General features: G+C 35.8%; 2 protein-coding genes across 2 annotated transcripts in view; one reads left to right on the top strand and one right to left on the bottom strand.

Annotated features, from left to right (window-relative positions):
- LOC135833376 (uncharacterized) overlaps positions 1-23575 on the bottom strand; it is a 47233-nt gene that overhangs the window by 19339 nt on the left and 4319 nt on the right. The window lies entirely within an intron of this gene.
- LOC135835993 (uncharacterized) lies at positions 2782-23326 on the top strand. Its single transcript, XM_065350536.1, has 11 exons — positions 2782-3284; positions 11675-11766; positions 17407-17648; positions 17736-17787; positions 17946-18050; positions 18146-18191; positions 18269-18564; positions 18650-19257; positions 20971-21141; positions 22400-22651; positions 22747-23326. Exons 2-11 carry the CDS (start codon positions 11700-11702, stop codon positions 22894-22896), a joined length of 1989 nt encoding a protein of 662 aa, XP_065206608.1. The 5' UTR covers positions 2782-3284; positions 11675-11699; the 3' UTR covers positions 22897-23326.

The raw sequence follows: 23575 nt of genomic DNA, 5'->3' as shown, positions 1-23575 counted from the left end.
TTGAAGGTGATTGCTTGTGGTAGGATTAAAATTGATGGAAAAATCTTTGTGTTATAGAGAGCATTTTTTGAAATGTTGAAAACTCGTGTCACAATTCAACCTGAAAAGTATGACATCATTTTCGTTTTCTGACACTTACATCTCTCTTGAGGTGATTTGCTTGGGTGAGTAAGTTACCTCAGAAGATGACTAGGTGAACTTTTGCGAGCGTTTGAATTTTATGATAGATACTGTGTCATAATACAGCCCTCAATTTGTTTGTCATAAGGAGATAATAAAAATAAAATACGTACATACGTCATGTTGTGGAATTACTGGAATTACTTTTTAGAAGTCATCTTACAAATAATGAATTGATTGAGCGCAGTCTTTATGACACAGTATTCATCATAAAATTCAAATGCTTGCAAAAGTTTACCCAGTCATCTTCTGAGGCAACTTACTCACCCAAGCAAATTAACTCAAGAGAGATGTATGTGTCAGAAGATGAAAATGATACATATTTTTCAGAATTTCATTGAAAATTAGCGTTGAATTGTGACATGGGTTTTCAAAATTTTGAAAAATGCTCTCTATAACACAAAGATTTTTCCATCAATTTTAATCTTTCCACAAGCAAACACCCTCAAACATTTGCAGTTTGAATAACTATCTGAAGTCGCGTGCCTTTTTTTTCTTCAATAATTTCGTTTTTTTACTCAAACTAATTTTATTTTAGTTCATCTTTTTTTCTATTTTCAAAAATGCTTGTTACCAATACTTTCATCTTGGAATATCAGATGTCTCAGAAGACTTGATCTTGATTTATAATGCTATTCGGTGTCATAAATTGAAAAATAGTCAATTTAAGGTTTATTGCCATTTGTGACACGAGTACTTTCTGAATGTGCGATTTCCAGCAAATTTTGAGTTCTAGGCAGCAACCGACCTCACTCAGTTTGAAGCACTTCGAATTTTATCCGTCAATTTGTCTCGTAGCCGAAAGGGTTAATATTGCGTTAAAAGTACCTATTTTTCCCATTTTTATACCCAGTCATTTATGTTTTATTGCAAACTAACAACTGCGAAAAAATAGGCATGTCAAAAAGTTTTTTTCATTAAGTATTAGGTATAAATTGACCAAAAAGTGAACAAAAAAATTTTGAAAAAATTTCTTTCAAATTTCAATTTTTACCCAAATTTTTGGCTGTTTTCGTGCATTTTTCCTAAACTTTTGACGATACGATATATCGTCGATATTGATTTTCCATATCGATATGTCGATATTGGATCTCATATCGATATATCGTTTAAGATATCGATATATCAACACCACTCTAGAATGGTTTCTGGGAAAATCTCCTTCTTTAAGGAGTATTTTTCATCTTAGTTCCTATTGATGTAGGTAAGTAATTAGTAATTACTATACTTTTCACCCTACTACGTTTATTCCTATATTACCACTATTACAAGTTTTTGAGTTTTTCTCAACAAAAAAAAAACGCGAAGTTTTCTGAGATGTACCCTTATAACTTTTGGCCCCACCCAAAACCCCCCAATGTCTGCCCCCGAGGGTTGAAAATAGGAAAATCACTTCATATAACATTTATCTGGTTCAAACAGATATTTTACGCTAAAAAATGTTTGAAAATAATAGGTACTCAGTGGTTCCTAAAATCATTTTTTTATTCGCAACTTTGGGAACCCCTGGAGCCCAAAAAAGTGGTCATTTTGGGTTAATTAACCACGGATTCGTATTTCGGACATTTATTGCAACATTTTTAGAGTGATCGAGTCGACAACTACAAATAGGTGGGGCCAAAAAATGGTCTTATCACAACTCCTCATCATTTTCTGCCCCATCTTACGACTAAGGGTTTGAATTTATTGGAATATGTTAACGCTAATTGTAACTTTTTTTTTGTAACTTACTAAAAAAAACAATAAAAATTTTTACAAACAAAATTCTATAGAATGGAAATTCTTATTTATTGAAATATCATCGACTTTCTCTAAAAGAAATGGTTTATTACAAACGATAGCAGAAAGAAAGCGTTGTTATGCACATTTTTCGAAAAATTTGACCAATTTATTTTAGATAGAAATGTTTTATCTAATCAAAAATATCTGAGAACTATTTCTTATAAATTTTTGTCAAAACCTCAAATATTTTAACCAAAGTTTGGCGCTTTTCCTTTGCCTATAAAACCAACTTTGTATCACTTTTAGTTGGTTTTGACTTTTCTGCCGATTTTCTATGTTTTTACTTTTTTTTTGTGGTAAGCATTTGAAATTTTTTTAATGCTTAACTTATGTCAAAATTTTGCTACATTACGAGTAGATAATTTTTTATCGATTCATTGGGAGATTTAACTACCTTCTAAAGCAATTTAAAAAACGGAAAAACTGTCTTTCTATCAGCGATTAGCTGATGGCTTGTTTAAATTGATTTTTGCATATTGCTTATCATTTCTATAATATCTAGTCGCTGATTGGCTAATAGCTGAAATACTAATCACTGATTGGATAAATACGTATTGACGATAAAGTGATTACATTAGAGTTTTTCGCATTACGCGCAAAAACTCTAAAACACGCGAACTCGTCAGGTTGATGACGATGATGGTAAACCATACGCGGATTCTGAAGTCTCACCCACGCACACTCTTAATTTAGCTACCAAGTTTGGCTAACAAAAGGAGGCGGAGAGGCGAAGAGTTAATGTTGGCGGATATTGAGCGTCTTTTCTAACTCGGAAGCGGGGAGATAGTTTCCTCGGTTTCTTCGATTTCGCTCTCGTCTCACACTCCAAGTCGCAATCCTTAATGCTACGATTACGAATACCTACAAATTAAACCTTATAGAGAGAACATTGGTGGACTGTCAGTCAGTCGAGTTTATTAAATTGCACGCTGTAACGAGTGCGTGTACGCGTTCGTCCTGTTAACCTATTGCGCTGATCCGAGCCATACCGTATGCGCGCCTAATTCGAAATTTCATCATTCGCTGGTGAGGCTCGAGTTTGATAACCGATTCGAAGTTATAAGTTTTCAGCAAATTATCAGTAGTGTGAATTTCATCCCTGAAAAGCCCCCCCGCTCGTTAGAAAAACCGCCCAAATTAACGCAATTTGCCGGTTTTGTCGCGAAACTATGCGAAAATTTTACATCTACCGTTCTTGTGTGTGACCATATGTTGACCTGTGAAAATAGTACGTTATTTCAACATACTACTAGTGTGCCCAATTTGTTATAGTGTGATTTTTTTTCGACTTTGTTCGATTTTTATGAGCATTTTACGTGAACGTAAGTTGAACTTTTTTATGATTTTTGTCAGGTCTGTACATTTTTGCAGCTCGTGATTGCTCAGAGAAAGAGACGGAAATTATTATTTTTTCGGATGTGATGTGATTTGATGATGAGTACGATTTTTCGAAATTTTAAGATCCCTTGTTTGGTTGAAAAGATTGAAATGGTTTTTTTAAAACTTTGATTAGATTTTTTTTAGTGCATTTTTCAGAATACCTACTGATAAGGGAAGTATTCCATCTGGCACAAACATGTTTGAATCGGACAGAGGGGAATCGAAGGAGGACTTCAAAATATGCCATCAGCCACAATTTCAGATACTGAAATTTATTTTTTGATTTTTTTTGTGAATTTTTGAACTTCAAAATAATTTGGGCCAAAATGAGAAAAAAATTGAAATTTCAGCAAATTAACTTAGAAAGCTCAAATTTGGTTTATTCCCTGTTTCCGGCCTGCCGAGTCGATTGGTGTTGGTTTCAAACCGTTCTGGAGCCTCCAGCGGATTTTCAGTATCTCCAGTTTTCAAAAAAAAGTATGTACTGTAAATAGGGTAAAAATAAAATTCAGCGCGTATAAACTCGGATTTACCATCTTTGCGAACCTTTCGATCAATTTAGGCACATATCATCAAAATCTTTTTGTGCTGGTTCAAATCCAAAATCTTCTCCAGTGAAAAAAATGCAAAAATCAGGGAAAAAGCTGAAATTTGGTTTGAGCCATATTTTTGATATTTTTCACCTGTCGAGTCGGAGTCGATTGGTGATGATTCAAAACCGTCATCAATTATTTACATAGCGTTTTTTTTTTTTTTTAACTAGGTCCAGAAATCTAAAATCTGCTGAAGGCTCCAGAACGGTTCTAAACCCTCACCAATCGACTCAGCAAGTCGAAAATACATAGAGTATAAACTGAAGTTCAGATTTCCTCCAGGTCAATTTGATAAAATTTTGATTTTTTCCTAATTTTGGCCCCCAAACTTAATTTTTGAAAATTTGCCAACAGTCAAGAAATGAATTTCAGCTTCTGAAAGTTTGGCCAACGGTGTATTTTGGGGTTATCTTTTTATAGACCCCTTGCAGAGGGGTGACAAAGTGATGTATCACGGGGAGGGGGTGAAACTGAAATTTTTCAACTTTTTTGCCAGAATTGCTCATTTTTCACTCCGAACCCCCTCCCTTTCTTCACTATTTTTCACGCTAATTAGCCAGATGTGGTTCGAACAAATTTTGAAAGGGGAAGTTGGGAACAAAAATGTTGAATAATCTTAAATGTTCAAAAACGATGCTTCTTATACTTGACAACAAATTTGAATTGTTCTATTGCAAGATCGGTTCTGAAATCAGAAATCAAAAATTCGCAATTTTTTCGTATTTTTTTTCAGTCTTTTGGCCCTTGAAAAATCAAATTCCAAAAGAGAATGGAACATTTTGGATTTTGCATGAACAAAACGAGGGCGAAAGCTTTAGGAAATTTACTGCTTGTGAGGTACAAAAAAATTATTTTCAATATAAGAAGTTTCGACGCCAAAATTCTGTGCTTTTTAGGTACCTGACTTATTTTTGAATGAAATTTTGCATTTTTTTTTCATTTATTTGGTTATATTATGTTTCTTGAATTTTTGAAGTCAATTTTTCATTCTTGAAAACTTTTGAAAAATTGCACATTCCAATTCAAATCTGTTCTAGCGAAGCGAGAGCAAAAGCTTTGAAAATTGATAATTTTTCAAAAGTAAAACAACATTATTTTCGATATGAGAAGTCAATTTTTCAACCCACCAACTTCGTTCGGTGAAAAGAAGAGAAAAATGATCTACCTCGAGAGTTTCCTTGTAAAAAATTCACGAAGGAAACTTCAAAGTTTTAGCTCATTGTCATTAAGGGAATGGAAATGAAAGGGATTTTGGTAAAAATGGAGTGCTTTTTTGTACACAGTACCCCAGAAAACTTGTAACGTGAAAAACGATGTGTCACATGAATAATTTTACTTTGGGTCATTTTTCCTAATTTTGGGCCCTTATTCATTTACACGTGTCCCATTGCTAAATGCTTGTTTACTATTTTATTTATTTTTTTCGTACATTCGGTGCTAATTTTAGTTGAACAATGACGCAGCCAAGTCGTCGGTTAGTGAAATTTTTACGACACCAATAAGTACATAAAGCTCGTAAGACGACAGTTTGAAAATCTATACATACGTCGTCGTTCGAATAGAAGCAATACATTAATCATTATGTATACCCAGCACACCATATCGTTATTATTACACAGTCCAGCAGTAATTTCGCAGAATCGCTGAATGGGCATTAAATTAAATCCCACATACTCGTAGGTTTCTATAATGAAATGACGTCATTGTATGCGAAAATACCCTCAAATCTTTACTAGAAAAATAACTCGCTCGTCCAAAGAAGCAAAGAATAAAGTATGATGCACAAATCGTTTCTCACTGTTTGTGTTTATCCATAATAATTTCTAGCGACCAAATGCGAAGGTAACTTGATGTGGTGCCGCTGTAATGTGTATCTCGAACAACCTTGTCGAAAGGCACGGTCAACGAGGTACATCTTCTATACATGGGCATACCTAGATCTATAACTATAATTCTGCTGGTAGGATCAGCTTGAACATACGTTTTTGTACTATTACTTATTACTCTATGTTCGATGAAACGTCACCATCATAACAGCAAAATACTCTTTAAAGTGAGTAATAGACTAATGGCAAGTTCTGTTCTGGAGTGGATAATAGGTCGTTGTACGTAGTCTTATAGTCTCTAATTACTCGTAATAGACGTAATTGTGATAGCTAGTATATTGTGTAGGTACCTATAGTTGATCTTTATACAACTTGCATCCAGCAATTTCTTTAATAACAAAAGCGTGATTTAGGTAATTGTTTCAAAATTGGGTACCTATAAATTGGCATCTTAAAAATCAATCGTCGCGTCTCCATAACATGATGAGCAATCGTTTTCGCTTTGTGAGCCCTAGGAGTTCCTGGCATCGTTCAGATTTAGATGTTAGATAAATACTTATATCTAAGTACTTCGTACATTGTACTCGCGATCATTTTTGCTACAATATTCGACTTCATCATGCACGTCTGTCTTAAATTATATTTTTAGCCTTGAAAATGGCGCTTCTCTCTTCACACTTATTTATTTTTTTTTGCCATTCGAATTTTATAGCCCGATATTGCAGCGCTCTAGAATGCTGTACCTATCTAGAAAAAAAATTTCCCACTTCTTCGTTTCTTCGATCTCATCGAGCGATTGTAAAATTGTGCTAATGATGTAGTTTTTTCTTAAAGACTAATACCATTCGCATTCGCTATATTCATACCTAATCTACGAGTACGTACTTACGAGTACGTACTAACAAGTCGTCGTCGTCGTCGTGGTTCCTTATCCTTTACAGGACATTGGAAATCGCATTTTTGTGGTACCCTAACAGGGTGGAGGCGTATGCCTATTGCCACTGCGATTATTCTAGGGAATCGACGTTGTTTCGAGCTTCCACTAGTAGTTTCCCGTTGCTTTCTAGTGACATCTACACAAGCACCTTGGAGCTAGCCGGGTAGTTTAGAGACCCGAGCTCCTCAGTGTTGACCTCTATAGACGCTCGAACCAGTTTCAGCTTTTTGATTCTGCTGTACATGAGATAAAATTCAGACGTAAATATGGCTCCATGGCCCATGTTTTATCTTAACATCATCGTAAATGACAAGCCTTATGTTGTTAGTTCTATTTTTTATTACACTCTACACAGACACATAACCGAATACCTAATTACCTATACATTGTAATGAGCGACAAAAGGAGAAGACATCAATTTCAGAAATTTTAATAAATTATACTTAGCTTTAAAAAAGTTGGTCATGTGCACTTTTATGCTCAACTAGTCAAGACTATGTAATCTGCTAATTAAGTTGTCAAATTTATGACATGATAGAAATTTATTCACTGGGTATAAATTTGAGATATTTAATTGGAATTTGCTATTAATTTAATAAAGCCTCGAGAAATGCCTGTTTTTTTTTCTCTTGTCCGGTCAGTAATACTAAGTATCTAAATTCCCTTCTTGTCCCAATACTCGAGGAACTTCATTCCCTCGTCATCAATTATTATCCAGTCCAGTTTGTCTGCGTCAAAGTCACCATATAATCGAGGTAATCGACACCTGAAAAGGTGTCTGTCATCTTGTACCTCGCCACATTCGCACAGATCGTCATCAGCCAAGTGCCATCTGTGTAGGTTGGATTTTGAGCGTGTTGTTCCGCTTCTAATTCTATTCAGCGTTTTCCAGAGGCTGTACTTCAGTTGGTTGCCTTGGGGCACTGATTCGCTCATAGTATTATAGCTACTTGATGTTGTGTTCCAGATTTGACAGTGTTCAACTTCGGCAGGAGCACTCAATTCATTCACTGTTCTCATGAAACTGTGTCTAGATTTTAGTCTGCTCTCTGGTAATTCGTTGTAGCTAAGTAGCTATGCATGGTGGGGTGTAGGGGGTTGTGTGTTGCTTTAGTTTTTTTTGCTCTGGCAGCCACCTCCCTACCCACTTCCGGTAGTGCAATCCCTGCGAGACAATGCAGAGCTGTGAGTGGAGTTGGTCTGAGGCATCCTATCACCAATTGGCAGGCTTCATTCAGGGGCACATCTACTTTTTTAGCATGTGCTGATTGTCCCCATGCTGGGCAAGCATATTCTGCAACTGAGTAACACAGCGCTAGTGCTGATGTGCGCAGGACCTGTGGTTTAGCTCCCCATCTGCTACCTACCAGCTTTCGGATCAGATTTGTTCTAGCAGCCACCTTCATTTTGGTAAAGCTCTTTAATACAAGTATGGAAATATATGCTCTTAAGATAGTCTTAGCATTTTGCATAAGTTTTACATACTGTGCACGCATCAAATCTGTTCACATTGTACAACGTCGCACCCCATTGGTGCTCCAATGTGTGACAACACCAACCTGCCATGTGCAGTATGTAACACATAATACGTAAAATGCTACGACTATCTTAAGAGCATAATCTATTTCCATACTTGTATTAAAGAGCTTTACATTTTGGTTTTTTCACAGTGTTGCCGGTAGGTGAGTGATCTATCCAGTGTCACACCTAGATATTTGGGGTGGTCATTGTGATTCAGTACAGTGTTTCCCCATTGGATGTTGAGCTGTCTCTTGGCCTAACAGTTTTGCAGGTGGAACAAACAGGTTTCTGTCTTGGATGGATTTGGCCTGAGGTGGTTGGCTTTATAGTATTTGTCAAGTTCTTCTATTGCCTGATTCAGTGTGTCTTCCACCTCTACAAATGTGTCACACTGTGCTCAGTGTTGCGGAGCGGAACTGAACCGGAACGAACCGGAACGCTAAACCCCTAACTTTTGGGAGAATTTTGGCGGAGCGGAACGGAACATGGAGCAACTTTCAAAAAATATACAGGAACGAAACCAGAACCAAACCGGAATAAAAATTTGGGTTTTTAAAGCTCCGACCTAACAAAATTTTTTGACCTTTAAAGAACAATTTGCAAGATAATAGTGTGAACAAAAGGTGTTTTTTGCTGAAATTTTACCTCAATAAACTAGAAAATTATAAAACGACATGGTAAATGGCATGAAAAAGACCATATACAATGTACTTTTCCTACTTTTGGAACAAAGCTGCAATTTTCAGCAATCAAAATTCAAATTTCTCATGTGAGATGGACTTTAAATTTCATTAAAACGCTCCTAATTCAACCATTTTTTTCAAATTTCGGGGTTTTCAACATTTTCAACTTTAATTTTTGCTCAGAACATGAAAATTCTGATGTACTTTGAATGCAACCTTCTCTAAAACAAAAAAGAAAATTCGGAGCGGAACGGAACGCTAAACCGGAACGGAACAATATTTTTAAGCGGAGCGGAACGATATAGGAAACCGGAACAGAATTATTTTTTATGCTGGAGCTGAACCCTGAACCCGGAACAAAATTCATTCCGCTCCGCAACACTGAGTCTGTGCTGTGAGCGCCAAGTTGTCTGCATAAAGGAAGCGATGTACAGGTCCTCCAATTGGTTGATCATTGGTGTAGATATTAAAAAAAATGGGTGATAGGACACTTCCCTGCGGCAAGCCATTCTTTTGCCTTCTCCAAGTGCTGTTCTTTCCATCTTAAGTCACATAGAACCTCCAGTCTTTAAGCAGTGTCATAATGATTTCCGTAAATTTGTAGTCCCTGGTCAGTACATAAATCTTGTACCGAAGTAACCAATGACACACTGTGTCAAACACTGCAGTGAGGTCCAAAAATACAGCACCAGTGACCTTGCACTGTTCAAAACCATCCTCAATGTGCTGTGTTAAACTCAGGACCTGACCAGTACAAGATTTCCCAGGTCTGAAACCTGCCTGCTGACTGATTAGGTTCTAGTCAATATGCTCAGCTACTAAATTTAGGACCACTCGCTCAAATATCTTATACAGGTGACATGTGACATAGTAATGGATAATGATATAAGGTGGTAACTTTTAGGGTCGTTTGAGTCTTTGCCTGGCAGGTTGACTTTGAATGACGAGGCATGAATAATAAAGACAGATGACCTTGAAAGACCAGACAGGTGGGTCAACGACTTTTATAGACCAGTCAGAATGGCCAATGACCTCGAGAAACCAGACAGATGGGTTAGCAACCTTTATAGGCCAGACAGGCACGCAGACAACTTTGAGAGGCTAGGCAGACAGGCAGGGAAACGACCTCAAAAGGTTAAACGGGTAGGTCAGTGGCCTTAAGAAGTCAGACAGACGGTTAAATGACCTTTTCTCAAAAATATAAAAAAAATTGTATCGCAGTTTTTTGATATGATGTTTTACGTACATAAAAAAATATATTTCTAAGAATTTTTATAGAATTTCAAATTCGTTTTTTTTTTATATTTCTATTTTAATTGCAAGCTGATTAGGACACTCGCTGCGAGCATTTAAATCTTTCATTTGACAAATTGAACTAATTTTCTCACATGTCCAACCGACCCTTGCAAAATGCCAGCTCTCCACTCCCCCTCCCAAATTGCTAACTGTTTTCAGTTTCTAGGGAGTTTTTTTTTCTGGTTTTTACTATGCTTACTGACGTGTGATGGATTTTTCATATTTTCGACTAAATTTCACACCTTTTTGAAAAAAAAATGAACTGACTGATATCCTGACATGCATGTACGTTGTACCTACTATGTATATATGTAGTGTATACTTGGTACATCTTGAATCGTGTCTGTAGTCTGTATCATACGCGATGCATCTGAGTCAGTTTTGGATTTTGGGCAAACATCCAATGTCATAGTTTTTACTCTCTCTCGTCGGTGTTTATTTTATTCGAAATAGCGTATTTTTCTTCTCTGATTCTCTTTCTAGTTTCATTCTATGCGTAAATCTTCACCTGTCTGGACAACGGATCATGAAATAGGCTTGACTATATTTTGTTCGAAATTACCTAACACACCAAGTTGGCAGTCGCGGCCACGGCGCGGCGTATGGCGAACCGCGTTGCCCGTTGGCGAGCAAAAGACTTATTTTGAAGTTTTGCCATTTTCTCGAATTCAACCGGAGAAAATTTAATGACAAATTACCCATTTTTATGTTCGAAAAATTTTCAAAATTTGATGACTGTAAAATAACATGATGGTTTTATAATTATTTTTTATTTAGACATTCAACTTGTAACCTAAACCTTTAAACCCTGAACCAGGATCACTGACCTATGATTTCGAACAAAATCGATCGGAACCGCCATCCCCATCCCTGCTCACAAGTTTTCATCGTGTGCTAAAAAACGTAAAGTCGCGAATACTATTTTTCTGGGGAGAAGAGAGATCACATCTGACCTGCATAATATTCCAAATAGTAGGCAGGCACCTGTACATTCTGCTCAATATTGTGCTACATACATCTGCATTCAATCGAGCTTTGGACTGAAAGAGGCGCATGTCGATAGGGTGGGTGTCTTGCCAGGACGTAGGATGTTGTTAGGCCGGATACCGCTTTGCTCAGCGAAGCCGTCAGCATCACGTTTTGCATCAGACGTAAAAAATCTTGTCCCATATCAGGTGTAACTATGTAAAAAACGATGTGTAGGAGGTGAACGGTACACTCCATCAATAAATACCTTGCTATAGTCAACTAAAACTTGAACCAACCTATTCACAATATGAAAAATGTGGTAGCAAATAGCAATGTATAAACTCCGAGTAGCAGCGAGTAGGTTGTTGGATGTTGAAGTTGCTATGACGAGTGTTGAGGTGTTGAAAAAAAAAATCATACCGCAAATTTTAAAAAATACGTGACTTTTTTGCCTATGCGAGCAATTATTTATATCTATACACTTACATATCAAACTATTCATTTCAGTTGCAGATTCAGCTGATACAGAGTTATGTCGTCCAGATACCATACGTCGACGGTGACGTCGAATTATAACACTAATAGCGATAATAGACTAGGTAAGGATACTTTCAGTTTAGCTTTCGACGTGAAATTTAAATAGGCTGGATTGCATTTTTGCGACCGAAAAAATCCAGGTTGGTTTTAGTAGGTAGGTATAGATATGAGTCTAAAATGACACCAAATTCAAATACTTCCACGAAAATGTTTTTTTTTTGAGTATTTTTAAAACATTTTGAGCCCAAAATTTGGTAATATTTTTGAAAAGATGTAATGCACCTATGATTACAGGGTGTCTAACAGTCCTGCTTACCCTGCTAATCCCATTTTTGTCTTGTTTTTTGGTGGCATGTCCTGCTAGTCCTGCAGTTGTCCTAGGTACTTTTTATCGAATTTATCTTGATGTCCTGATTTTTTCAAACTAAAATAAACTTTCATTTATTTTCCTCTTTTGTGGAATTTTTTTTAAAAAGGTGTCGATTTTCCCACCTGACTGATTGAAAAATTTTGTGTAAGAACAACAGACGGAAAAACATAAAAATTTTCATAAAATGCTTCACCCTTGCTTCGCTTGGACAGTAACGTGTCTTTCTGTTGTACATAATGTATCTAAGTAAAGGGTACCCCCGGATAAGATAGGCAAAATGCCCTTAACCTCAGATTTCGATGAAACTCACAGGGTATGTTTAGTACCCCCAAAAAATAATTTTGGGCCCATAACCCGCTCCCCACCCCACCCCCCTCAGGCAGGGGGGCCAAAAAACGCGTTTTTCAAGGGAAAAATTCTGCATCAGCGAGTAATTGAGATAAATTTATTCTGTAAACGAATATAGTTTGAGGATACATGGGGGTACCTCCCTGAATTTTTTCAGAATTTTTCATCGCATGGGGGGAGAAGGAGGGACAAAAGAAAACTTTAAATCGACATTACTCCGGAACGAAAAAACATACCAAAACGATTTTTTCGTCAAATATGTATTTTTAGGTCTACTTTCTATAGAAACCATCACCCGGCCATTTGAAGTGGTGGGTCAAGCTCAAAAGTTCAAAGAACTCTCAAAAAACCACGTTTTTTACGTTTTTCTCCAAAAATATGGACAATTGGCGGAAATCGAAGAGAACCAAGTTGTTCAGCGTGAAATTTTACCTCAGAATGTGTAATTGAAAATTCATTTATACCGCGCGATCGTACGGTAAAACTACACGCGCAGAAGTATTTTTGCTTATATGTATGTATCAAGATAGCTGAAAGGGTATTCCTGAGTAAAATAGGTGAAATGCCCCTGTCCTCAGATTTCTGAAACTTTGATAAAACATCGTTGGGTACCTTTAAAAAAAATGTTGGAGCCAAAAAAAATTCCCTCACCTCACTTCCCTTGCCCACAATGGCGAAAAAACGTTTTTTTGAGGGGAGGGATCATGCTTTAACGAGTTTTGAAAAAAATTTACTCAAAATATATAGAGGAGATAGTATGATGAAAGTACATACATATTTGAGTTTCTGCGTCGATCTATGCTATTTCCGTCAAAATCCAAGTGCACTTTTAGAGTTCTAGTGAGCGATTGAAAATTTGCAAATCGGGTTTTTTGGGGGAGGGGGGTATTAATAGTCGGTTTTTAAAATATTTTCTTAGCAAATGTTTCGCTGTAATGAAGAAAAAACATTGAAAGATATATTTCTGAAACTGAGGAAATAGTTTGGGACGCAGTGACGCCAATGTTTTAGGTTTCAAAAAATCGAGAAAAATTGCAAAAAATTCCTAAATTGTGGGTAATTTTTCGAAATTGGCAATAACAAATTAAGAACAATAGCATAGAATGGACGCAGAATCTCAAATAATTTCATTTGGGACTGGGTCGTCATTTTTCTCAAAACAAATTGGGTACAGGGCCATCAGTGAAAAAACACGGGTTTTTTGAAAATACCCCTAGCTTTGAGGGCCCATGTTTTCCTTTTAGGGGCACTTCTAGAGTTAGAATTTTTCTGTGCAACTTTCAACTCAAAACGACGGTTTTTGCTGTAATTGATAAAAATTCACAGTATTTTCCCCATTATTTCGCGATCCACCCATCTACCAGGTAGGTATACTTATTGTGTTTTCAATGTACTTGGTAGGTAACTCACATGAAGATTTAATGGTCGACACCAGAAAAATACTTGTAATTCAAGAAAATCTTGATTAAGAACTTGCATGGCGTTAATTGCGCTATAATGAAGCATTTTTCACAAAAAATCTAATTTTTGGGCAACCCCTTTCCACAATATGACCGTTAGGAGGATCCAACTGCAAACAAAATTTCATATTCGTGTTCAGTGAGTTCGATTCATACCTATGATAACGATACCCATATTGTCAATCTACTTTCGCCCCAAAATTTGTGAGAGGGGGTGCCTATGGCCCCAAAATTGGAGTTTCAAGAAGTTGGTTGGTTTTCTATTGTTCTTGGAGGCCAGAAGGCAAAATTACAGATCGCTTTTTTTTTGGTGGTGCCGTGACCCAAAAAACACAATTTTGGAGTGTTTTTTGAGTTTTTGAAGATGACCCACCTGGAGGAAAAATTTGAAAAAAAATACCAATTAAGTATAGTACTCATGCTGATTTATGTTTCTGAAAAAAAAATTATGTGCTTGAATTAGGTTTGAACTGTTTGAAGATACGGCAGCTTCAAATTTTCTTTTGTCAATATCTTCCCCCTGGGGAACCAACAATTTTTGAAAAATTTTACGTTGCTAGAATCATATCTTCTTCCAGTACCTACATATTTTGAGTGAATACAGATTTTTTTTCAAAACTCGTTGAAGCATGATCCCTCCCCTCAAAAAAACGTTTTTTCGCTATTGTGGGCAAGGGAAGTGAGGTGAGGGAATTTTTTTTGGCTCCAACATTTTTTTTAAAGGTACCCAACGATGTTTTATCAAAGTTTCAGAAATCTGAGGACAGGGGCATTTCACCTATTTTACTCAGGAATACCCTTTCAGCTATCTTGATACATACATATAAGCAAAAATACTTCTGCGCGTGTAGTTTTACCGTACGATCGCGCGGTATAAACGAATTTTCAATTACACATTCTGAGGTAAAATTTCACGCTGAACAACTTGGTTCTCTTCGATTTCCGCCAATTGTCCATATTTTTGGAGAAAAACGTAAAAAAACGTGGTTTTTTGAGAGTTTTTTGAACTTTTGAGCTTGACCCGCCACTTCAAATGGCCGGGTGATGATTTCTATAGAAAGTAGACCTAAAAATACATATTTGACGAAAAAATCGTTTTGGTATGTTTTTTCGTTCCGGAGTAATGTCGATTTAAAGTTTTCTTTTGTCCCTCCTTCTCCCCCCATGCGATGAAAAATTCTGAAAAAATTCAGGGAGGTACCCCCATGTATCCTCAAACTATATTCGTTTACAGAATAAATTTATCTCAATTACTCGCTGATGCAGAATTTTTCCCTTGAAAAACGCGTTTTTTGGCCCCCCCTGCCTGAGGGGGGTGGGGTGGGGAGCGGGTTATGGGCCCAAAATTATTTTTTGGGGGTACTAAACATACCCTGTGAGTTTCATCGAAATCTGAGGTTAAGGGCATTTTGCCTATCTTATCCGGGGGTACCCTTTTTTTTTTGAAAAACGTTTAAAAGGGTTCTAAACTGAAAATTTTCCAAATATGTTTCACCTCACTTTATTTTATAAATTAATTTCCGACGAATTATTTCTCAATTTTTTTTAGGAACAATTACGTTGCAAAAATATGATGATAATTTTATCAAAAGTGCTGAAAACGAGCTGAATAATTAAAAAAAAAAAAAACGAATGATAGAAATATTTTCAACTCCTCCCTCGACCTTCGAAAAAATTGAAAATATTGGAAACCTCCATAATACATATATAGTGAAAAAGTGAAAAATTCAGGTGTAAAAACTCCTCCCTCGACCTTCGAAAAAATAAAAAATATTGGAAACCCCCATAATACATATATAGTGAAAAAGTGAAAAATTCAGGTTAAAATTTTGTGCAGTGTTTACAGAATACTTTACCCTTGAAAAATTGAAATGGTAGAGGTATTTTTGACTCCCCCTCCCCCCTCTCTTCAAAAAATCTAGAAGTACCTACCTACCGAAGACACTGAAAAAAGCGAAAAATTTTCGTGTAAAACTTTGAGAGTCCTGCTCTCCCCCTCCCTTAACTCATAAAGTAGGTAGTCGTAAAGTGCTTGAAAAATATCCTGCCAAAAGTCCTGATTTTTCATTTTGAAGTTTTGTTAGACACGTCAACAAAATAACTTAAAATTTCACTAGAAAATCAAATTTTTTTATAAACACGTTTTTTAAAAATTCTGATATATCCGAAAAGTATGTCATTTAACCTATCAAAATTGTTCTGAATTTCTACTCACAAAAAATCAAAAAGTCGTAAAACTTTTTTTGAGCACTTCTGAAAAATGTTGAGCTTAAAATTGAGACAATTTTTCGAACAGGTAGTTATGAAAAAGTGCCATGTGGTCTTTCGTAATGCGTCACGTGAAGAGAAAGTCCAGTATGAAAATAATTTAGGTACCTATACAATTTTTCGAGATATCTTATTAAAAATTTAGTGGAGAAGGAGCCAATGAAGATGAACAGTCATCAATTTCGTTTTGTTCGTTTCAAAATTATGCATATAGTACACTTTTTTCAAAAATAGCAAAAATCATGACCCAATTTTGAAGCTAAGATTCTCCAAAAATCATTTTCAAGGAAACATTTGAAATTTTCACGAAATTCTAAGCTATATCGGGCATATTACACTTTTTCAAAAATAGCAGAAGTCGTGATTTAATTTTGGAGCCAAAATTCTTCAAAAATAGGTAGTCAAAAAATATTTTTGGGGAAATATTTGAATTTCCCGCAAAATTTCAATCCATTTTGATAGGTCGACTGGTCGAGTCAGACTTTTTCAAAAATATCAAACATCATGACCAAATTTTGAGCACCAAATTAGAGTCATTTTTATTTTTTCTAAAAAAACTGTTTTTTTTTTGCTACTTTTGGGACATGTGAAGATTCCTGGCTCAGCTTCCTGCGCTTATAGATGGCTCAAAATTTTTCTGGGTAGTTCCTCCCTTTCTCAACAATTTTTGTCAAAATTTAGAGCATGGTTTGCTTTTACACAACTCTAATGTGTATATATCTTTGCACTTGAAATGCTTCATGAATTGTCTCAGATATTCAGGAACTCTTGCCCATATAACGATTCGTTCTTAGTAAAAAATAATAAAAACCTTTTTTGTTGCAAATTTTGCAAAAAAAATAATTTTGTCACTAAGTATATCGTGTTTCTCGTAAATGCCCAATTTTTGTTTATGAAATTCTGATTTTCTTTGCATTCAAACTGTTTTTGAATTACAAAATTATTTCGTTTGATCAAGAGGCTTGAAAAAAATTAAAATTGAAAAAATCACCTTAGGAATTGGGAACCACTGAAAAGTTGAAGATCGCTGTATAGGAGTAATTGGGGGTTTATATTTTAAAAATGGTCCAATCTGAATAATTTGTGACCATAACCACCTCCCTACCCCCTTTTTTGTCCGAACTCCTTGACCAAAACTTTTTTGGGTCGCAAAAATCCAAACCAATTTGCCACTTTCTACAACTTGGACTACAGACTATATTTTATAGGTATACCTAATCTTTTTTCATTTCTAATCACGATATTCTACTTTCCAGATGAATTATTGGAAGATTTACAAAGCACCGTTGCCACAAGGCCTAAGTGGAATGGTACAACGTCGTCATCGTCGTCGTATCGAGATGGATCCACCGGATACAAAGAAACCTTCAAATCGGTCCAAACACAAAGCACAGGAAAACCTGCTGAGTCTTCTAGGGAATATCAATTCGAGTATTTGAATCCGTCGAATAACACGTGTGTCATACCAGAACGTCCGAAAAGTCCGTTCTATGATAAAGTACGCGTGTATTTGATTTTTTTTTTTACAAGCAATTGCATTTTTTGAAACGAAATTTCATTCTTCAATTTTGATTTTTATCAACAGGAAAACAAGACAGTTTCGTATCATTCTAATACCAAGAAAACTGAAAATCAAAGTTAGTGTATTACATTACTTATACCTACAGTACATTGTCACCTATTCTATGTAGCCTACTTTGAAATCCAATTTTCGTATAGTTTTGTTACTTATTATTTTCCCAATTGCACAAAAAATTCATTAAATTCACAATTTTAATTTCTCGTCATATTTCAGCAACTCCAATGACAGAAAAACCCGGAGTGAAATTCAGGCAAAATATTAACGAATTAGACACCCTATTGGATGATCTGAACCACACTCAAAAAATGGAACTATCCAGTAAGTTGGCTTTGTCCGTCATTCGATTATTAATACGAGTACCTTTATCGTTGAATTTCAATTACTTATGCCTAATCAAATATGTCAAATTGCAGCCTCAAACCACAGTAATCGACTGAAAGGATACGATTCGGGATTCCTGTAAGTTTCCTCTATCTGTCGTACTGCTGATCAATTTCTTTGTAATACCTATATCAATTTATTTTCTTCTTCTTTAGCGAACCATTGGACAGCAGCACTCCTCAAAAAGGACACGTGTCGCGGTTCGAAGAACGCACCTTTGAAGAACAAAAATACGGTTCGAACGGCGTCGCTCCTCCGGTCAGAAGTCACGAAGTAAAAAAAGAAGTATTTTATAATGGCGAACCCATCGAGAGATACCACAATAAATATTCAAATAACGACTCGACGAAAGACTTACTTTACACCGGAGGTAGCCTGAGACACAGAGAACCTTCGCCAGGCAGACAATTACAAGAAGTTTACCATTACGAGACTAAAAGCTCTTCAACCAGTAAGCAGGCTCGATACGAATACGCTTAAAATTACCTACCTACATTTTTTTTTCAACTCCTATTCGTTTTTTTTTGTGTTTACAGAAAAAAGCTCCGACCCTTCGCCCCAACGATCGATATCGAGAAACTACAATTACGAATCGGATGTCACCGATAACGCCACATCTTATCCTTACGACTACAACAGATCACCATCGCCGGCCAGATCGATCCATAATTACAGCAGTAACACGGTCAGAGAAAGCACAACCCATAGATCACCTTCGCCAGTCAGATCGTACTATTCGACCACGTCTTCTGTACGAAGCAACACGACTCCTCAACCGATCACTAAGAATTTATACTCTTCATCGTCGAAAACCATCCAAGAGACTAGCCGAAGAGAAACCCAGCGTTCACCCTCGACCCCACCTCCTCATCGATCCCCTTCACCAATGTCGTTCGCTCAGCCACCAGATCCGCCGTTGGAAACGTCGGTCAAAAGTTACAACTTTGAACGGAATATTCGACCTCAGTCGCCGAATTTGAAACAAAAGTTTAGCCCTTCTGATCCTAGTCGCGATGCTATTCCTGGTCATACGGTAATTTCGCCTAATTACAAATACTCCAGTCAGCAGACCCAAAGGTCCAAGTATCCGCCTGATGATGATTACACGTATAGGCCGGAACCGACGCCGCACACTGGACCGGCCTAATGAAAAGTGCACGCATGGACCCAAAAAAAAAATACCAAATGAATATGTTTTTTTTTGGTCCTGTAGAAGGTACATGCTTCCCCGAACCCAAAAACACTCAAAACAAAATTTCCCATTGCCCCGTCCTTCCCCTAACGCGACCGATCGTTGCGCGCGACATTGCACTGTCGCGTGACACAGCACAGGTAATTGCTTGCTCTTAATTAGCGGGTAAAAACGCATGAAAATTTTTGGAAAAAACTTTATTATTAAGAGAAAAGTGTACTTTTTTGAAATATTTGAACAAGATTCTCTAATATGTTACTGTTTACAAAATAACTGGTAGCAAAATAAGCAGTACTTTTAAGCTGTTTTTACCTGTTCATTGTACAATTACTTATTTGGATCAAGGTGGATCAAAAAAATTTTCGTGAAAATTTATTAATTTCAATGTGTTTTTTACTATTACGATAGTTCCAGCTGCGGAAACTTGCGGATTTTCGATTTATTGACTACTTTTTCAAGTTAAAACGTGTGAAAGTTGCAAATTTTTGCTGAAATTGAACTTTCTGCAATCTTTCGTGTTTAGGGTTCCAAAAGTCTAAGACTCATGATCCGGGGGTTTTCGAATACGCTGAATCCATTTTTGACATCATTTTTGTGAAATTTCTTGAAGGTGGACCAGGGGAGGGGGGTCAAAATCCAAATTTCGCAAAAAAAAGTCGTGTTTGGTATCAAAATATATGTTTTTCACCTCCCTGAATCTATTTCTGGAATCATTTTTGTGAAATTTCCCAAACGTGGACCAGGGGAGGGGGTCAAAATCCAAAATTTGTGAAAAAGCCGTGTTTGGTATCAAAATGTATGTTTTTCACCTCCCTGAATCCATTTCTCACATCATTTTTGTGAAATTTCCCAAAGGTGGACCCGGGGAGGGGGGGTCAAAATCCAAAATTCGAAAAAATGTTGTTTTGATATCAAAATGTATGTTTTTCACATCCCTGAATCCATTTCTCACATTATTTTTATGAAATTTCCCAAAGGTGAACCCGGAGAGGGGTGTTGAAATCCAAAATTCGCAAAAAAGTCATTTTGATATCAAAATATATGTTTTTTGCCTCCCTGAATCCATTTCCTACATCATTTTTGTGAAATTTCCCAAAAATGGGCCAGGGAAGAGAGGTTGAAATCCATCTCATTTTTTGGAAATTTCCAAATTTCAACTCTCCTCCCTCCCATCTACCACCCCTTGAACCCTGAACCTCAGAATGTAGAAATTGTCATGTGTAAAATTCGAATTTCACGCCTTGGAAAACCTACATATCAATATGTATGATCATTTTTTCGAAAATTTTCAAATTTCTACACCCCCACCCCCCGCCCTTGAACCCTGAACCTCAGAGCGTAAAAATAGTGTGAAATTCGAATTCTACGCCTTCGAAAACCTACATATCAATATGTATGATCATTTTTTTTGAAAATTTTCAAATTTCAACGCCCCAGCCCCCCACATCTTGAACCCTGAACCTAGGAGCGTAAAAATAGTGTGCAATTCGAATTCTACGCCTTCGAAAACCTACATATTGATATGTATGATCATTTTTTTGAAAATTTCCAAAATTTTGAGCGAGTACCACCCCCCCCCCAGTGGGGTTAGGGGTAAAACTGATACCAAAATCGAATTTATCGTGAAAAATTACATAAGGGAAGGTCATATTTTTCATGTCGTAGGCCATCATTTCTCAAAAAATTGACATGCGCGCACTTTTCATTAGGCCGGTCCAGTGTGCGCCGGCTTATACGAGACCTTTCGTCCCTTCACCTTCGCCGCCTCCTGAAGTTAGAGAGCAAAGACCACCGAAACATGTTGACGATTTGATGGCTTCGTTTTCTGATACCGAAGTAAGTGTTTGATATATCTACATAAACCTTGTAAAAAATTGGTTCAGGTGTATTAAATTATTTCCAAAGAAAGAAACATACTTAAAACCAATTCGTCTCCACTATAAATTTTTGAGAAATTTTTAAAAAATTGTGAAAGTAGATTACGATACTGGATTCTTTTCATGTGACATATGACATATTTTAATAAATCACATGACACTGTTTCATAAATATTCAAAAAATTGACACAATTTTAAGCTTAAAAATGTTTCAAGTGCTCAAAAAAACTTTTCTAGAAATTTTTGATTTTCTACTGAGATTTAGAACCTTTTTGGTGAGTAAATCTTTCATATTATTATCCAATTTTGGGCTCTAAATTCTTCAAAACTGATCGAAAGGCATTTTCGAAAAAATATTTGATTTTTTCGCCAGATTTTAACCTATTTCGATAGGTTACTTTACATTTTTTCGAAAATTTCAAAAATTATGACCGAATTTTGAGCTCAAAATTCTTCAAAAATAATTAAAAATAATTTCTGTGGGAATATTTGATTTTCCCGCGAAATTTCGATCTATTTTGATAGGTCGCATTACAATTTTCAATAATTTCAAAAATCATGACCCAATTTTGGGCTCAAAGTTCATCAAAAATGCTCAAAAATTTTTTTTTGTAAAAATATTCGATTTTCTTGCGATATTTTAATTCATTTTGGTAGGTCTAATTTTTACACTTTTTCAAAAATCTTTAAAAATCATGACACGGTTTTGAGTAAGCTCAAAATTCTTCAAAAAATAATGCTCAAAAAATATTTTCATGGAAATATTTCTAGTTCTTGCAAAATTTCAATTTATTTTGATGGGTCGAGAGTCACACTTTTTCAAAAATCTCAGAAATTATGACCCAGTTTTGAGCTCAAAATTCTTCAAAATGCTGAATAAAAACATTTTCGTGGAAATATTTGAATGTCTCGCGAAATTTTAAAATATTTTGATAGGTCGCAAAATCACTTCTGAATAATAGGAGGGTGTCTCAAACTAACATGTAAAAATGTTTTGCGTCTTTTTTCAAAAAATTGAAAAACAAAATCTAAAATTTCTCATTTAAAAAAATGAATTTTTGAGGAAAACTAAAAACTTTTCAAAAAAAGTGAAGTGGAAAAAATTATTGAAAATAAAATTTCCAACTTTTAGGGAGTGAAAAATTCATTATTGAATAAAATTTTCACCTGTGTATCTATTCTATTGAAATAACTCACACAAAAATCATTTGTCACAGCACCGTCAAGAAGTATTCAATCGTTACCACACCAGTCGTTCTTCATCGACCTATCGATGCCCCACACCAGGTCCCGAAAAAATAGTACAAGTCAAAAAGCCTTCACCTCCATCAACTCCGACTCAAAAAGCTGAACCTCAAAAACTAACCGAATACAGGAAAGAAAAAGTAAACGGAGTTGCTGGTCCTGCAGTGTACTACCCTCCCGGACCATTATTCACAAAAAAGGAAGAATCTACCGCAATGCAAAAGGTCAGCACCCCTTTCTAAGCATCTAAATATATAGTTCAATAATCAATATTCATTTTTACTAATTTGATTTCATTTTCACGTTATTTTTCCAATAGTGCGAGGCAGGAGGAGGAATGAAAGCTAAAAGGAAGGCTAAATACGAGTACAAAAGTGGTAGCAAAATGAAGGAAGATTCAGACGTTAAAAAGACAATCGTGCCGATGTGTTGTCCTGTCTGCTGCGCTTTGCCTTGCGCCATTATGTAATTTTTCATCTTCGAAGATTTCTCTTCATTTATCTTCTTGTGATCGAAATTAGTACAAGAAGAATAGTAGGAGGAGGAAGGGAGGGAGATAGGGACGAAGATACGAGTATTAAAAAAATTGAAATCAAATTTTTCCATGTTACCAAAAAAATCTGTCAATTTTATTCACTACGAATGCGAAAGTATGTTTTTCTAGACCTACCTATCTGTATTACTATTTATACGTCGCACTTAATTTGAATTTTTAAATCCACCTTCGAGTATTTATTTGTTTTACGTTGAGAAATTTTGTTCATCTGACATTAATTATGTGAATAATTTTTATAATTTAATCATTCATCTATGCATTAAAAAAGATTTGTAACAATATAAATAAAACTTTTTGTAACATTGTAATTGTTATTCTGTTAAAATAAAAAATTTAATTTTGATCGTTCGACATTCCATTTTGCTTAAAATGAAAACCGATCAACAGTGAGAAAAATGATTGAAGTCAACTGGCATTGAATTGGAAGTGTTGTAATTCGTAGACATTTTGAATTTTTGACCAGATTGAGATATTCAAAAAAAAATTAGGCAACAACTCGTGTTCAAATTGAACACAAAAAAATTTCACACTAAATCGAACTAGTGTTGAATTTTCGTCAGAGAAAACTTAAAACGTTGAAGGTTCTTACGTA

The sequence above is a fragment of the Planococcus citri genome, chromosome 1 (assembly GCF_950023065.1).
Source record: "Planococcus citri chromosome 1, ihPlaCitr1.1, whole genome shotgun sequence".
In the NCBI taxonomy this organism is placed as follows: domain Eukaryota; kingdom Metazoa; phylum Arthropoda; class Insecta; order Hemiptera; family Pseudococcidae; genus Planococcus; species Planococcus citri.
The sequence above is the reverse complement of the archived record's forward strand: the minus strand, read 5'-3'. Positions and strand labels throughout refer to the sequence as shown.

Excerpts from the sequence above, each read along its gene's own strand:
- LOC135835993 (XM_065350536.1), top strand. The coding sequence starts at position 11,700 with ATGTCGTCCAGATACCATACGTCGACGGTGACGTCGAATTATAACACT. Across the intron at positions 21,142-22,399 it reads CTTCGTTTTCTGATACCGAA|CACCGTCAAGAAGTATTCAA; the intron begins GTAAGTGTTTGA and ends CATTTGTCACAG. Across the intron at positions 22,652-22,746 it reads AATCTACCGCAATGCAAAAG|TGCGAGGCAGGAGGAGGAAT; the intron begins GTCAGCACCCCT and ends TTTTTCCAATAG.